Here is a 17,440-nt window from a genome sequence, read left to right on the forward strand (position 1 = left end):
ACAGAAGAAGATGTCTTTGGAAAGAAGATCAAAGGCTTCTTCCCCTGTCATGCCTGTAAGGCATGTAAATGTGGAGTGAAAACTGCCGAATTTCATTCGAATAACAGCAAAGAGAAGTATTTGATAGGAGATCTAATAAGATGTCATGATAAGGGAGTGGTCTATATGTTACAATGCCCTTGTGGCCTGCAATATGTGGGACAGACTTCAAGGACACTAAAAGATAGGATACGGGAGCATATCCTTTTGATAGAAAATCTCAATATGGACACACCCTTATACAGACACTTCTCCACTAAACATCAAGGCAATATCAGAACACTTAAATTTATGGGGATTCAGAAAGTTACCAAAAACTGGAGAGGTGGTAACTATGAAAAGAAGCTATTAACAGCAGAATCGAAATGGATTTTTCATTTATATGCCTGTACCCCAGAGGGCTAAACAACAAGGACTACTTATCCCACCTCCTAAACCTCAGCTAAACTAACTACACCCAATATCATCTTTATCTCCAAAAGACCTCATTATTTGGGGATATGTTTTATCTTACTAATCCCCGTTTATAAGTGAACTTTAAGGAGAATCCAAATTTTAAATAAACTGTAAAGTACTACATCTTATTAACGTTGTAATCTTCTCATTTTTCTAGAAATGCAAAGGGCTAGATAGACCCCGATATATTTACACTAGTTCCAAAAGGTTCATATCCAACTATTATCGATTTTGGTGTCCTCCAATTTTTGTCTTCCTCTCCCCATTCAATTTGCCACATTTGAAGCTATCATACAAGTCCTTCAAATTGTCCACACTTATTTTTCCTTTTCTCACATCATACCATCATGTCCACAGTTTCTGATGTCTTGCATCAGTCTATAGACAGTTTCCAGTCATATAGACAGGTTTCGTGTTCTACTTATGAGTACCTCCTTCCTTCTTAAAGTTAAATCGAGCCTCGTTCAATACCTATTTAGCCATCAGCCTGATGCAGTTGAGTATTCCACCTTATATTTACTCTACCATTTAGATGACATTAGTATCGAAGTAGTTTCCCTTCCGTTTACTAGATCACATCAAAATGGATTGAGCCACCTATAACATCGCTGCGTGATGCAGTTTAGTCATTTCGATTTCAAATAACAAGGATAACATAGTCCCTTGTTACTATCATATCCAATACACCATGAATTCTTATCGATTAGTGAATATCACTCACTGACTCTTAAATAGCCAAGGAAAAGCTAGTTAGCTTTACTACTTATTATTGTTGATTATTATAGTAACCTTGTTGAAATGTGTGCAAGATATATCCATCTTATTCCTCTTATATCTTATTCATCTTATTCCTCTTATATCTTTACTAGACATTATTTACTCGGCTAGTTCACATAAGAGAAATAGATTTCATCTCTTGACAATTATGACAGCTAGAAATAACAAAGATTTTTGCATATACTCACTGATTTATTCAATACTACATGCAACATATTTGGCCACAATTCAGCTGTGCGTTATACGATATCATTCACTGAATATTATATTCCCAAATAGAAGGAAAAGTTATAACATCAAGAATCACTAAATACAAGTACACTATCGGCAAATTCACATAGGACAAATTAATTTCTTCCCTCTGTTACTACTATCTAGATTAGATAGATAAACAAAGAAATAAGAGCCAACAGTATTGTCCCTTTCACACACACCCTCATTTTAACCAACAGCAAACTTACCAAGCACCACGCCTTCATTGTAGCTTGAAGCTACAGCCAATAGAATTAGCCGAATATCGGCTCTGTATTATAACTTCTCTATTCGCTTGAAATTGATCATATAAGATCTTGAACATACAGTGGATAAATGAGCACTGTTTTGTCCTCCCTAATTGAAGCGTCTCTAATTAGAGCCACAATATACAGGAATAATATTAAAGCTACGATATATGGCATAGAGGCAAAAAAAGCTGGGTCTAACCACATAGCCCCTTCGAATAATGTATTCTTTTTATATAAGTTGTGTATTGCAAAATATGTTTAATGTTATTTATGTTTATGAATTTTATTCGTTTTTAAAAAAGAAACCGGAAGTGCACAATAGACGCTTCCGGTTTGAAACTTAGCTGGTCAGCAAACAGTTCAGTATATAAGACCACGATACACACCAAATACCAGTTTTGATAAAGGTCTTGGTGAGACCGAAACGCGTTGACTTGTAAGTTCATGTTCATTTTTATTCTAGTCAATACAATCTACACTATATATATTATTTTCTTCCACAGAAGGACTGTTCAGGAATTATTCATTAAGAAGACCACGCTATCTATTTAGAAGCAGCATTTGGGCATTGATATTTCACTCAGCATTGGAGCTTAACTTTCTTCATTTAAACTTCTTTCAAAACTTCACAAATTTTCACACAGTTGCCTATTTGAACATCCATGTTTTTAACCTGTTTGTTTTTACTCGAATGTTTTGTACAATAAACTGACACCACCTGTCAGGATAGGTAAAGTCCAGAGTTAGACCCAAATGCTAGAATGAGGTTAATAACACCCTAGCACAGTGAGTATATACCAGGACCTGACCCTGCGACAGCTGTAGTATAATATACTCACAGTAATAGACTGGAAGATGACACAGCAGGGTCAGGAGAATAAACTTTGTGTAGAAAGGGTTAACCAATAGAGTAATCAGGCAGGCAATGTCTAGCAACGGGTAATCAGGCAGGTAAGGGTTAACCAATAGAATAGTCAGGCAAGCAATATCCAGTAACGTGTAATCAGGCAGATAGGAGTTAACCAATAGAGTAGTCAGGTAAGCAATGTCCAGCAACGTGTAATCCAGCAGGTAAGGGTTAACCAATAGAGTAGTCAGGTAAACAGTGTCCAGCAACGTGTTATCAGGCAGGTAGGGGTTAACCAATAGAGTAGTCAGGTAAGCAGTGTCCAGCAACGTGTTATCAGGCAGGCAAGGGTTAACCAATAGAGTAGTCAGGTAAGCAGTGTCCAGCAACGTGTTATCAGGCAGGTAGGGGTTAACCAATAGAGTAGTCAGATAAGCAGTGTCCAGCAACGTGTTATCAGGCAGGTAGGGGTTAACCAATAGAGTAGTCAGGTAAGCAGTGTCCAGCAACGTGTTATCAGGCAGGTAGGGGTTAACCAATAGAGTAGTCAGGAAAGCAGTGTCCAGCAACGATATCAGGCAGGTAGGGATTTAGAATAAGCAGGCACAAATTCAGGAATCACAAGAATAAATTTGTACTCACATAGCCCACGAGTAACAACAAACAGGCACAGATGAGAGGAGACGCCGGAATAAGAAGGCCTCCTGACGTCATCGGAAGAGCCGACAGGAACAGGGTTGCTAAGCAACCAGTGAAAGCGCTACCGCGCTGAGACAGAGGAAGCGATCAGCAGCTGAGCGATCGCGACAGTGCCCCCACCTCAAGGACCCCTCCGGGGAACACGAACAGGCTTAGAAGGATTCTGGGCGTGGAACTGTTTGATCAAAGCAGAGGCACGAACATGAGAAGCAGGTTCCCAAGAACGTTCAGTGATGGGATATCCCTTCCAATGGACCAAATAGTACAGACGGTTACCCCTTAATCTGGAATCAAGAATTTGACTGATCTCAAATTCCGAAGTGCCATCCACAAGGAACGGAGAGGGAACTCTACATTTGGTGGAAAACCGGTTAGAGACTGCTGGTTTAAGAAGAGAGACGTGAAAGACAGGGTGAATCTTCAAGTTGTCTGGTAAAGCCACCCTGTAGGCAGTAGAACATACCTTGGAAACAATCCTGAATGGTCCGATGTATTTGGGACCCAATTTAGCACAGGGTTGTTTGAGTCGGATGAATCTGGTGGAAATCCAAACCTTGTCTCCAGTCCGAAAAGAGGGCGCCTTCCGGCGTCTGCGATCAGCAAATCGTTTATACTTTTGAGTAGAGTGAAGAAGGATTTCCCGAATCTTCTTCCAGTGTTTACAGAGACTTCTCACTGTACGATCTGCTCCAGGAACTCCAGAACCTCCCGAAGACATAGGAAAAGTTCTAGGTTCGAATCCATAGGCTGCCTTGAAAGAAGAAGTCTGCAAAGAAGAGTTGAAGCGGGAATTGTAAGCAAGTTCTGCTAAAGGAAGAAGCTGCGACCAATTGGAGTGCTGATGATTAACATAGTGCCTGAGATAGGACTCAAGAGATTGATTTACCCGCTCAGTTTGACCGTTGGACTGAGGATGATGCGCAGTAAAAAGTGATATGGTAACTCCAAACTGTTTGCACAGAGATTTTCAAAATCTTGAGACAAATTGAACTCCTCGATCAGAAACGATGTCCAAAGGAAATCCATGTAATCTGGTGATATGGAGTATAAACAATTCAGCGAGTTTCTGGGCCGATGGTAATCCAGTTAAAGGAACAAAATGAGCTGCTTTGGAAAACCTGTCTACCACAACCCATATGGTCTTGTTTCCGGCTGAATTAGGAAGATCTGTAATAAAGTCCATGGAAACATGAGACCAGGGATAGTACGGAACAGGCAGAGGTTGTAAGAGCCCAAGAGGTAATGATGAAGATTGTTTATTTGAGGTACAGGAAATACAAGCTGCAACATAATCCTTGACATCTTTGCCCATGGAAGGCCACCAGACATGTTGTTTGAGTTTCCACAAAGTATTACGTACTCCTGGATGTCCAGACAGAACATTATCATGAGCCCAACGAAGAAGTTTTAGGCGGAATTCAGTAGGTACAAATAAGATCCCAGGAGATATGTTATAAGATGAAGGAACAGAAGCTTGAGCGGACTGTAACGCTTGTAAAGGAAACGTAGATAACTGAGCCAGAACTTTAGCAGGGCGAAGAATGGGTTCAGAATCCAGAAATGTAGAATCAGAAGCCAGAAATTGTCTAGATAAAGCGTCTGCTTTCGTATTCTTAGAGCCAGGAATATAAGAGAGGACAAAATTAAATCTGGAGAAGAACAGAGCCCATCGGGCTTGACGTGAGTTGAGTCGTTTGGCAGTATGAAGATACAGAAGATTTTTATGGTCTGTGAGTATAAGAAACGGTTGAACAGTGCCTTCAAGCAGATGTCTCCATTCTTCCAAAGCCATTTTAATAGCTAACAGTTCTTTGTTTCCAACGTCATAATTCAGTTCGGAAGTATTGAACTTCTTGGAGAAAAATCCCACAGGAAGAATCTTGCTAGAAATAGGATTTCGCTGAGATAGTACTGCCCCAGCAGCAATCAAAGAAGCATCCACTTCAAGAATGAATTGAAGAGTCGGAACAGGATGGCAAAGAATGGGAGCCGAAGTGAATGCAGACTTTAGAGATTCAAATGCCTGTACAGCTTGATCAGACCAATGCTTGCAATCCTGACCCTTTTTAGTAAGAGCGGTAAGGGGTGCCGAGATGTTAGCAAAGTCCTTTATGAACTTACGATAGTAATTGGCAAACCCCAGGAACCTTTGAAGAGATTTTAAGGAAGTAGGTCTAGGCCAGTCTAGGATAGCAGACAGTTTGTCAGAATCCATCTTGAATCCAGACGGAGAAATAATGTAACCCAAGAAAGGAATAGATTCTTGATGAAAAGAACACTTCTCAAGCTTGGCAAAAAGAAAATTCTCACGTAATCTCTGGAGTACTAATGTAACATGATGAATGTGATCCTGTACAGTCCGGGAATAAATCAGAATATCATCAAGATAGATAATAACGAATTGATTAAGATAGTCTCTGAATATTTCATTAACGAAATGTTGGAAAACTGCAGGGGCATTGCATAACCCAAAAGGCATAACTAAATATTCGTAGTGTCCAAACCTAGTGTTGAAGGCAGTTTTCCACTCGTCCCCTTTACGAATTCTGACCAAATTATATGCCCCACGAAGATCCAATTTGGTAAAGATGGAAGCACCCTGGAGACGATCAAATAATTCGGGAATGAGAGGGAGAGGATAACAATTCTTGATTGTAATTTGATTTAGAGCTCGATAATCAATGCAAGGACGAAGACCTCCATCTTTCTTTTCCACAAAGAAGAAACCTGCCCCAACTGGAGAAGAAGAAGGGCGGATAAAACCTCGGCCCAAATTATCCTTGATATATTCCTCAAGTGAAACATTTTCTTGACGAGAAAGTGGGTAAGTTTTACCCTTAGGTAGAGGTGCTCCTGGTAATAAGTCAATGGGACAATCAAAGGTCCGGTGAGGAGGTAATACTTCAGCATCTTTTTTGGAAAAGACATCACAAAAAGAATGATATTGTTCAGGCAAAGAATCAGGAACGTCCAAGACTGCCACAACAGTACTGGAAGTTTTGGGAGCATTCCGTAGACACTGAGTGAAACAAGAAGATCCCCAAGCAACAAGCTCTCCTTTAGACCAGGAAAAAACTGGATTATGTAGTTGAAGCCAAGGAAGTCCCAAAATGAGGGGAAACTGTGGGGAAGAGATGATGTCAAAACAAATGGTTTCGGAATGAAGTACTCCTACAGACATGAGAAGAGGAATGGTAGAATATCGAATGAAACCAGAACCTAAAGGTTGACCACTGACAGTAGTGACTTTAATTATTTGGCTCTTGGAAAGCAAAGGAATACGAAGAGCATTGACAAACTCTGAATCCATAAACATTCCTGCAGCTCCAGAGTCGATGAGTGCTTGAGCCTGAAATTTGATGTTGCCAAAGCGGACAGTAATCGGAACAAACAGCTTGGGATTGAGGGAAGAAAAAGAACTTTGGCTTAACTCAGCCCCTCTTCCTGGAGTTAAGCCCTGGCTTTTACTGGACGAGTTGGACAATCTTTTAACATATGCCCCTTAATACCGCAGTAAAGACATAGTCCCAGATTACGCTTCTGAGACGTTCAGCTTCGGATAATTTAATAGCACCAACCTCCATGGGTTCACTTGACTCAGAGATAGAAGTGTTTGGAGTAGGAAGTTTTGGAGAATGAGGCATAGGACGAAAGGAAGTTCTGATAAAGGATCTTCTATTACGGTCACGTTCATGGAGACGCTCAGAGTAACGAGCATCAAGTTTGATACATAGGTTGATAAGATCTTCTAGAGAATCGGGAAGATCCCTATAAACCAATTCGTCTTTCAAACGATCACAAAGACCTTTACGAAATGCTGCACGCAGTGCCCCATGATTCCACATAGTTTTAGCAACTAAAGTCCGGAATTCTATAGCGTATTGTGCTACAGAAAGAGATCCTTGTCTTAAATCTAAAAGTCCTGCTTCAGCCGCCACTGATCTACCAGGTTTATCAAACACAGAAGAAAATAAAGATACAAAAGTGTCAAAATCCTGAAGCAAAGGATCATCCTTTTCCAACAGTGGAGAAACCCAAGCCAGGGCTTTACCCTTCATAAGAGAAATTAAAAAGGTGATCTTGGAGGAAGAGGAAATAAACATCTGAGGATTATTTCTGAAGTGAAGGCGGCACTGATTAAGAAATCCTCGACAGTCTTCAGGATTGCCGTCATATTTATCCGGTAGTGGAATTCTAGGAATGAAGTGTTCTGCAAGTTGTGGCGGATTAAACGCAGGGTTAGAGCTGGCCGCAGGAACAACAGGTGTTGCCGTAGCTTGAGAAGGAGGAGAAAGGTTATGCAAAAGAGCAGTTATTTGATCCAATTTAGAATCCAGGGATTGCAGGTGTGCAGAGTGGGTTCCAAGAAGCTGTCCCTGTAAAGCCACTGCTCTGGATAACTCACCAGGGTCCATTATATGGCCTGTTTGTAATGTCAGGATAGGTAAAGTCCAGAGTTAGACCCAAATGCTAGAATGAGGTTAATAACACCCTAGCACAGTGAGTATATACCAGGACCTAACCCTGCGACAGCTGTAGTATAATATACTCACAGTAATAGACTGGAAGATGACACAGCAGGGTCAGGAGAATAAACTTTGTGTAGAAAGGGTTAACCAATAGAGTAATCAGGCAGGCAATGTCCAGCAACGGTAATCAGGCAGGTAAGGGTTAACCAATAGAATAGTGAGGCAAGCAATATCCAGTAACGTGTAATCAGGCAGATAGGAGTTAACCAATAGAGTAGTCAAGTAAGCAATGTCCAGCAACGTGTAATCCGGCAGGTAAGGGTTAACCAATAGAGTACTCAGGTAAACAGTGTCCAGCAACGTGTTATCAGGCAGGTAGGGGTTAACCAATAGAGTAGTCAGGTAAGCAGTGTCCAGCAACGTGTTATCCGGCAGGTAAGGGTTAACCAATAGAGTAGTCAGGTAAGCAGTGTCCAGCAACGTGTTATCAGGCAGGTAGGGGTTAACCAATAGAGTAGTCAGGTAAGCAGTGTCCAGCAACGTGTTATCCGGCAGGTAAGGGTTAACCAATAGAGTAGTCAGGTAAGCAGTGTCCAGCAACGTGTTATCAGGCAGGTAGGGGTTAACCAATAGAGTAGTCAGATAAGCAGTGTCCAGCAACGTGTTATCAGGCAGGTAGGGGTTAACCAATAGAGTAGTCAGGTAAGCAGTGTCCAGCAACGTGTTATCAGGCAGGTAGGGGTTAACCAATAGAGTAGTCAGGAAAGCAGTGTCCAGCAACAATATCAGGCAGGTAGGGGTTTAGAATAAGCAGGCACAAATTCAGGAATCACAAGAATAAATTTGTACTCACATAGCCCATGAGTAACAACAAACAGGCACCGATGAGAGGAAACGCCGGAATAAGAAGGCCTCCTGACGTCATCGGAAGAGCCGGCAGGAAAGCGCTACCGCGCTGAGACAGAGGAAGCGATCAGCAGCTGAGCGATCGCGACACCACCTTCATTTAGACCCAGCCTCCATTTGGTTGGCGCTTTGATATTTTTTGCATTTTAGATGCTAAAGGGATAGTCTAGTCAAAATTAAATTTTCAAGATTCAGATAGAGCATCCAATTATAAGCAACTTTCTAATTTACTCCTATTATCAATTTTTCTTTGTTGTCTTGGTATCTTTATTTGAATGTAAACTTAGGAGCCAGCCCATTTTTGGCTCAGCACCTGGGTAGCGTTTGCTGATTGGTGGCTACATTTAGACACCAATAAGAAAGTGCTGCCCAGGTGCTGAACAAAAAAATGGGCCGGCTCCTATGCTTACATTCTTGCTTTTTCAAATAAAGATACCAAGAGAACAAAGAAAACTTAATAATTCGAGTAAAGTAGAAAGTTGCTTAAAAATACCTGCTCTATCTGAATCATGAAATTTTGACTAGACTATTCCTTTAATATAAAATGTTAAGTTATGCATTGTAAAAACAACTTTGCAATGTACTTGTATTATTTAATTTGCTTCCTTCTCTTGTTATCCTTTGCTGAAAGGTTTATCTAGGTAAGCTCAGAAGCAGCAAAGAACCTAGATTCTCGCTGCTGATTGGGGGCTGCATATATATATATATCGATTTTCATTGTCTCACCCATGTGTTCAGTTAGAAACCAGTAGTGCATTGCTGCTCTTTCAACAAATGATACCAAGAGAATGAAGCAAATTTGATAATAGAAGTAAACTGGAAAGTTGTTTAAAAATGTATGTTCTTCCTAAATCATGAAAGAAAAAATGTGTGTTTCATGTCCCTTTAAGTGAATAGTGTTTGCATTGCAAAGGTGAAAAGTGTAATCAGCAGTGCTAACTTTTATATGCAGCCATAATTCTGTAATGAGCTTGGAGTAACGCTTATTCTATACAAACCGCTACTACTGGTTTTCATGAGCATAACAACACACTTTCTATTTCTTTACAGCTTTCTTCTGGGTGGTTTAAGCAATAGTTTGCTCACAATGTGCCAATGTTAGAAGGTAAATGATATAAGGTAATATTCTAACTTTTAAGCATGGATATATTTACTTACCTTTGTTTTTTCTGACTTTTCCACATTGGCACATTTGAACTGTGCAATATTTGCTTCAATAAATAATTCCTAAAACCAGAATGTTGAAAAGTTTAATATGTGTTTACTTTAGTCACAATATATTTTTGTACTGGCAATTAATACGAATCTGGAACATTTTAAGGGAAGAGGTTTCTGGAACACTCAAGTATGACAAAACAAATTGTGTTTTTATATTGCATTCCGTCAAAACAGCACCACATTATTGTCCTAAAATTGGAAGGGATATAGATCTATGTGGTTTGCTTGTGGTTTCAAAATATCCCATAAGATATTATGAAGCTGCTCCTTAAAGGTGGTGGATTGAATTCATCCCAAGCTGATCTGATTGGGATGATTGACAGCCCCTGCTAGCGGCGATTGGTGCCAGTGAGCAGGGGGCGGCATTGCAGAAGCATTTCTAGTTTGTTTAAATGTGCGTTAAACACATAAAATACTCAAAAAAGTTATTTGTTCCATTTAAAATAGAGAATTTCATAATGCATAGTGCTAAGTCTTTTTAAAACATAGACACTCCTATACTTTCATATGTTTTCTGTGTCAGACAGCAATATATACCTAGGCTGCACCTTAATTACACTTCCTGTAAGTTTTAATTTAAGTGTTCTCCCCAGGACCTATTTAACGGACGCACCACCCAGCTAAAATTCAAGTCAATATTAACCTAATGTTAATTATTTTTATATTTATTACTTGTCCTAAATCCCTTGTACACGGGCCAAAAATCCCCACCCACTTGGATCCCCTCTTCCTCCCTCCTTCCCCCTTGCGTTTTTTTGTGCTTGGCGCTTCGTTTTCATATTACGAGTTCAAAAAGTAAAAAGTTTGTGCTCTTGCGTTTGCAAAGTCATGGTAACAAATACACTTTGAGAAGTCCAAAATCTCATTTCCCCATAGACTTCAATGGAGCCAAAAAAGTTGGCTAAAAAACCTAACATCCACAAGTCTCGCAAACACGATTGCGGTTATTTAAAAGCTCAACACATGAAGATAATATTGCATACTTCATAATCCAATGTTCTGCACATAGCAGAATATGTTATATTTATTCTTAAAGTGATTGTAAATCCTAGCATTTTGTTGTAAATCCTAACGCTCGGATTTACCATTGAAACAAATTAAGGGGACTTTCAGTCATGAAGTATAAAATACTTCATGGTAAAAGCTCCTTTATTTGTTAGAAGGGTTTGCCGCACTGAGCTGCTCAAGCAGCCCACGGCAGAACACTATTTTGCTGAGAGGTGACGTTTCCACCTCTTATCCAATAGCCGTGCGGGCTACCCAACTTGGAGCCAGTTGGAGGCTATTTGCTAAGAGGTGGGAATGTTCCCCTCACAGCAAAATAGCTTTCTGCCGCGGGCTGCCTGTGCAGCTCAGTGCGGCGAACGCTTCCAATAAATAAAGGAGCTTTCAACATGAAGTATTTTATACTTCATGACTAAAAGTCCCCTTTTATTTGTTCCAATAGTAAATCCTAGCGTTTCACAAACGGCAAGATTTACAATCACTTTAAAGAGATATTTAAATATATATCTGATGGATTTTTGCACAAATACGATATATGTTTATATTTATATGAATATTGCTACTTGACTGCAAATGGCTCCAATGCACACACACACACAAATATATATATATATATATATATATATATATATATATATATATATATATATATATATATATACATACAGTTGTATGCAAAAGTTTAGGCACCCCTGACAATTTCCATGATTTTCATTTATAAATAATTGGGTGTTTGGATCAGCAATTTCATTTTGATCTATCAAATAACTGAAGGACACAGTAATATTTCAGTAGTGAAATGAGGTTTATTGGATTAACAGAAAATGTGCAATATGCATCAAAATGAAATTAGACAGGTGCATAAATTTGGGCACCCCAACAGAAATATTGCATTAATATTTAGTAGAGACTCCTTTAGCAGAAATAACAACCTCTAGACGCTTCCTATAGCCTGTAATGAGTGTCTGGATTCTGGATGAAGGTATTTTGGACCATTCCTCCTTGCAAAACATCTCCAGTTCAGTTAGGTGATGGTTGCTGAGCATGGACAGCCCGCTTCAAATCACCCAACAGATTTTCAATTATATTCAGGTCTGGGGACTGGGATGGCCATTCCAGAACATTGTACTTGTTCCTCTGCATAAATGCCAGAGTAGATTTTGAGCAGTGTCTTGGGTCGTTGTCTTGTTGAAATATCCAGCCCCGGCATAACTTCAACTTTGTGACTGATTCCTCAACATTATTCTCAAGTATCTGCTGATATTAAGTGGATTCCATGTGACCCTCAACTTTAACAAGATTCCCAGTACCGGCACTGGCCACAAAGCCCCACAGCATGATGGAACATCCACCAAATTTTACTGTGGGTAGCAAGTGTTTGTCTTGGAATGCTGTGTTCTTTTTTTGGCGCCATGCATAATGCCCCTTGTTATGACCAAATAACTCAATCTTTGTTTCATCAGTCCACAGCACCTTCTTCCAAAATGAAGCTGGCTTGTCCAAATGTGCGTTTGTGGCGTGTGTGCAGAAAAGGCTTCTTCCACATCACTTTCCCATACAACTTCTCGTTGTGCAAAGTGCGCTGAATTGTTGAACGATGCACAGTGACACCATCTGCAGCAAGATGATGTTTTAGTTCTTTAGAGGTGGTCTGTGGGCTGTTTTTTACCATTCTCACCATCCTTTGCCTTTGCCTCTCTGATATTTTACTTGGCCTGCCACTTCTGGCCTTAACAAGAAGTGTGCCTGTGGTCTTCCATTTCCTCCCTATGTTCCTCACAGTGGAAACTGACAGCTTAAATCTCTGTGATAGCTTTTTGTAGCCTTTTCCTAAACCATAATGTTGAACAATCTTTGTTTTCAGGTCATTTGAGAGTTGTTTTAAGCCCCCCATGTTGCCACTCTTCAAAGGAGAGTCAAAGAGAACAACAACTTGCAATTGGCAACCTTAAATACCTTTTCTCATTATTGGATGCACCTGTCTATGAAGTTCAAGGCTTAATGGGCTCACCAAACCAATTGTGTGTTCCAATTAATCAGTGCTAGATAGTTACAGGTATTCAAATCAACAAAATGACAAGGATGCCCAAATTTATGCCCCTGTCTAATTTCGTTTTGATGCCTATTGCACATTTTCTGTTAATCCAATAAATCTCATTTCACTACTGAAATATTACTGTGTCCTTCAGTTATTTAATAGATCAAAATGAAATTGCTGATCCAAACACCCAATTATTTATAAATGAAAATCATGGAAATTGTCAGGGGTGCCTAAACTTTTGCATACGACTGTGTATATATATATATATATATATATATATATATATATATATACATAAATACATACACACACACGTGTACATATGTATTTATATGTGTATATATGTCAGTAAATACATAAATATACACATATAAATACATATGTACACACATATAAACATGTATATATACATACATAGACATATTTAGACGTGTATGAATGTATCTCTATGTAAAAGCCCTTTGCAGTCCTTTTTTTCTAACACCTGGGACCTCATATCTTTGAGCACTTATAACTTTTTAAAATATTTTTTATTAGATAGTGTTAGTAATGAGTGTAACTGTACTTTTAAATGTATTTTTTATATGTATTTATTTTGTAACGGTTAACTAGAGCTCTCAAATTGAATGTAAACCTTCATTAATTAGTGCTCGGTTTTTAAAAATACTATTAAAAACAGGGGCACTTTCATTCATGAAAGTTTACATTGCAGCATATTTTTACAAATACGTACCTTTCTCTTCAGCGACGTAGGATCAGCGATCCCCCGCACACTTCTCATGCTGTACTTAGCAATAACGAAACCGGCTTCCTCCAATCATGGCGTTGCCTCACGAGATGGACTCTCTGAGGTGCATGCCATGATTTGAGGAAGCCAGTTTCATCATTGTTGACGTAAGTACAGAGGTGCTGCAGGCGGGGGATCGCCGATCCGGCTTTGCTAAAGAGAAAGGTATTTGTAAACTTTCATGAATGAAAGTGCCCCTGTTTTTAATAGTATTTTTAAAAATCAGGCACTAATCCATGAAAGTTTACATTCACTTTAAGTCGCAGTAATAATTCTAGTGTAAATTGCGATTGCACTCAAGCATTCGCATTTACTTTGAGCTGGTAATAAGGGCGGAATATAACTTTCACACAAACGGCCTTGAAAACCAGAAGTCAGAATTCCCCATGTGTGTCTGTACATGAGCTGACTTTTCTTTCAGTTTTCTTGTAAAATCTATTAAACCTACCAATGTGATGGCTTTGTAAATATTTGTTTACTGAACATTTTTATTCTGTCACAAAAGACCTCTCTAAATATCTGAAACACTTATCATCCACTTGATAAAGGTGCACTTGTGCTGAACTGCTGCTATTTGTTATACTCGGTTTAGTTTTATTGACAAAATGCTGCAGTGATTTAAAAAGCGTTTACTATATAAACATCTCTACTCACTGTTTTCAGATAGAGCAGATAGATTATGGTTCATGCCCCATTGCTACACAACACACTAAACTTCTAGAATTTGGCAATATCACACAAATTTTAAATTAGATTAAAAAAAAAAAAACAAGCTAAGTTATTAATACGATTTTATTTAAAACAATAAATAACAATAAAATAATAATTATAATGGGTTTAATTTACTGTTTACTCTATTATCTAATTTACTTAATTCTCTCGGTATCCTTTGTTAAAAAGCAGGTAGGCTCACAAGTATGCACATGTCTGGCGCACTATATTGCAGCAGTTTTCGGCTTTAACAATCTTCTACATTGTGCAAACACCGCTGCCATCTAGTTTTCAAAAGCATTCTTGCAAAACTAATGCCATATACACTATATGGCCAAAAGTAGGTGGACACCCCTACTAATTATTGAGTTCAGGTTTTTCAACTAATTATTGAGTTCAGGTTTTTCAACCACATCCATTGCTAACTGGGGTGTAAGATCCAGCATGTAGCCATGTAATCACCATAGGCAAATATTGGCAGTACAATGGGCTTAAACGACCATTATGCACTAATAATATCTAGCAGTTAATGTATACATGACCTGTTAATTAGTATATATGTTCCAACGTAATGAAAATACAAGGTGGCTCTCGGTTTACACTGGTTCAATTTGCGCCGTTTCAGAATAACAACCTTTTTTTCAGTCATGTGACTGCTATTGAAAAGCTTTGGAAAGCAAAGTGCACTAATTAAAATAGCCAGTAGGTGGAGTTGTCCGCTTGTTTTGCAGCAAAGTTATGCAACTTAACAGCCTGAAATTGATCTGTGTGCAAAGAGCGGACATTAGCTATCGAGCAACAAGTTTTAGCAGCCACTTCTCTATTATCTTCCTGTCCAGCTGCTTGAGATGAGGGTGCCTAACTGCTTAATCACTGCAGATTGAAATGCATAGAATAGGTGCAGACCCAATATTATCTAACATGCTAACAATGCAGAGAACTGAAAAATGCAAGTAAAAAACGTTTTTGTTTATTAAACTTAGTTTGATGATGATGATGCAGTCTAATGTGTGATTATTTAATTAGGTGCTGTTAGCAAATGTTTTTGTTCATTAAACTTAGTTTGATGATGATGATACAATCTATATTATTAGGTTTATAATGCTGTTTAGCATTTAAAGTCTTCATTTCAAAGCTTTAAAAACAATATATTAGGTGTTACTTATGACAATTTTGAGAGGGGCCTGGAACCTAACCCCCTCACTTCCCATTGACTTACATTATAAACTGGGTTTCAATTTACAACAGTTTTGATTTACAACCATTCCTCCTGGAACCTAACCACGGCGTAAGCTGAAGGCTACCTGTACATTATTCTAAAATAGGTAAATTTTACATTTTCGCTTACAGTTTCACCGTTTGTTCGTCGCCATAATGCTCCTCCTTCAGAGAAGAGCAGAGCTAAGAGAATGCTAACGCCTACTGACCAATAAGGTGGAATATTCAAATTATCTTTTGGTTATTCCCCTTTCTCATTGAGCATGCGCCAGCCTTTGTGTGCACGGCTCGCCCGTGCACGGCATCCTTTTGCACATGCGCATTGAGTCCCAGACTGACGCGCACGGATAGGAAAAGACATAAATACGGGTGTCATCAGCAGTGACCTGTCCAGTACTGTGCTCCCAGTAAGGCTGCAGAGACTGTGTACAGTCAGCCTGACAGATACTGTGCTGATGCTGCATGCAGGGGCTTCAGCAAGGGTTTGCACTGTAAATCAGCTCCCCTAACACTGTCTGTCTGTAAGCACAGTCCGGCACTGTATGTAATCAGCCGATACAGATCTAGTAAAGGAGGGATAGTAAAAATTTGGGTGTATAATGTCCCTTTAATGAAGAGCTCAATGACTTTAAAAGTTGCAGTTTCATAGGATGCCACCTTTGCAAAAAGTCAGTTCATGAAATTTCTGCGTTACTAGATCTGTCCTAGTCAACTGAAAGTGCCATTGTTAAGCACAAGCTCTAGAAGCAACAACAGTTACGGAGTTCCAAACTGACTCTAGAAGAAACATCAGCACACAAAGAGTGCATTGGGAGCTTCGAGTAATGGGGTCCATGGTAAAGAAGCTTCACATCAACATGAGCAATGGCAAGCATTGGCTGGAGTAGCAAGCACACTGTCACTGTAGCAGTGGAAATGTTCTCTGGAGTGATGAATCACGCTTCACTATCTGTCAGTGAGATAAAAAAATCTGGGTGTGGCAGAAGCCAGGAGAACGTTACCTACAAGAATGCATAATGCCTACTGTAGAATTAGCTGGAGAAGAGATAATGGTCTGGTGCTGTTTTTCAGGGTTTGAGCTAGGCCCCTTAGTTCCAGTGATGCTACAGGATACAAAGACATTTTAGACGAATGTTTTTTCCAACTGTTGCAAAAGTTTGGGAAAGTCACTTTCCTGTTTTAGCATGACTGTGTTCCTGTGTACAAAGTGAGGTCCATGAAGACATAGCTTGACAAGTTTGGTGTGGAGGAACTTGAGTGGCCTACACAAGGGCTTAACATCAACCCCAGTGAATACATTTGGGATGAATTGGAAAGTCAATTGCAAGCCAGACCTTCTCTTCCAACATCAGTGCCTGATTTCACAAATCCACTTTTGGCTGAATGGGCACAAATTCCCACAGACACAGTCCAACCGATTGTGGAAAGCCTTCCCAAAAGAGTTGCGGCTGATATAGCCACAAGGGGGGGGGGGGGGCAACTTCATATTAATGCCCATGGTTTGGGAAAGGGATGTCCAACAAGCTCAAATAGATGTGATGGTCAAGTGTCCACATGCTTTTGGCCATATAGTGAAGTTCTACGTGCAACCAAGGCCTAGTTTCTATTGATGTGGCAAATTTTGGAGACTGGTCACAAAAACATTTTTTAAATTAACGTCTATGAAGCATTTTTATGTAAACACCAGTTTTCAAACATTACCACCTCAATGGAAACTATGCCTTACCTAGATATTCTTTTCAACAAAGAATACCTGAGAATGAA

The 17,440-nt window shown here is 39.4% G+C and overlaps 1 protein-coding gene across 1 annotated transcript in view; it reads right to left on the bottom strand.

Moving 5' to 3' along the window:
- The window catches only part of CFAP99 (cilia and flagella associated protein 99), a 260,465-nt gene that overhangs the window by 179,079 nt on the left and 63,946 nt on the right, over nucleotides 1-17,440 (bottom strand). Inside the window, exon 7 of the mRNA XM_053700308.1 lies at nucleotides 9,855-9,923. Coding sequence (XP_053556283.1) covers nucleotides 9,855-9,923 — 69 coding nt within the window. The remainder of the gene's footprint in view (nucleotides 1-9,854; nucleotides 9,924-17,440) is intronic.

Source organism: Bombina bombina, chromosome 2, assembly GCF_027579735.1.
Source record: "Bombina bombina isolate aBomBom1 chromosome 2, aBomBom1.pri, whole genome shotgun sequence".
Classification (NCBI taxonomy): domain Eukaryota; kingdom Metazoa; phylum Chordata; class Amphibia; order Anura; family Bombinatoridae; genus Bombina; species Bombina bombina.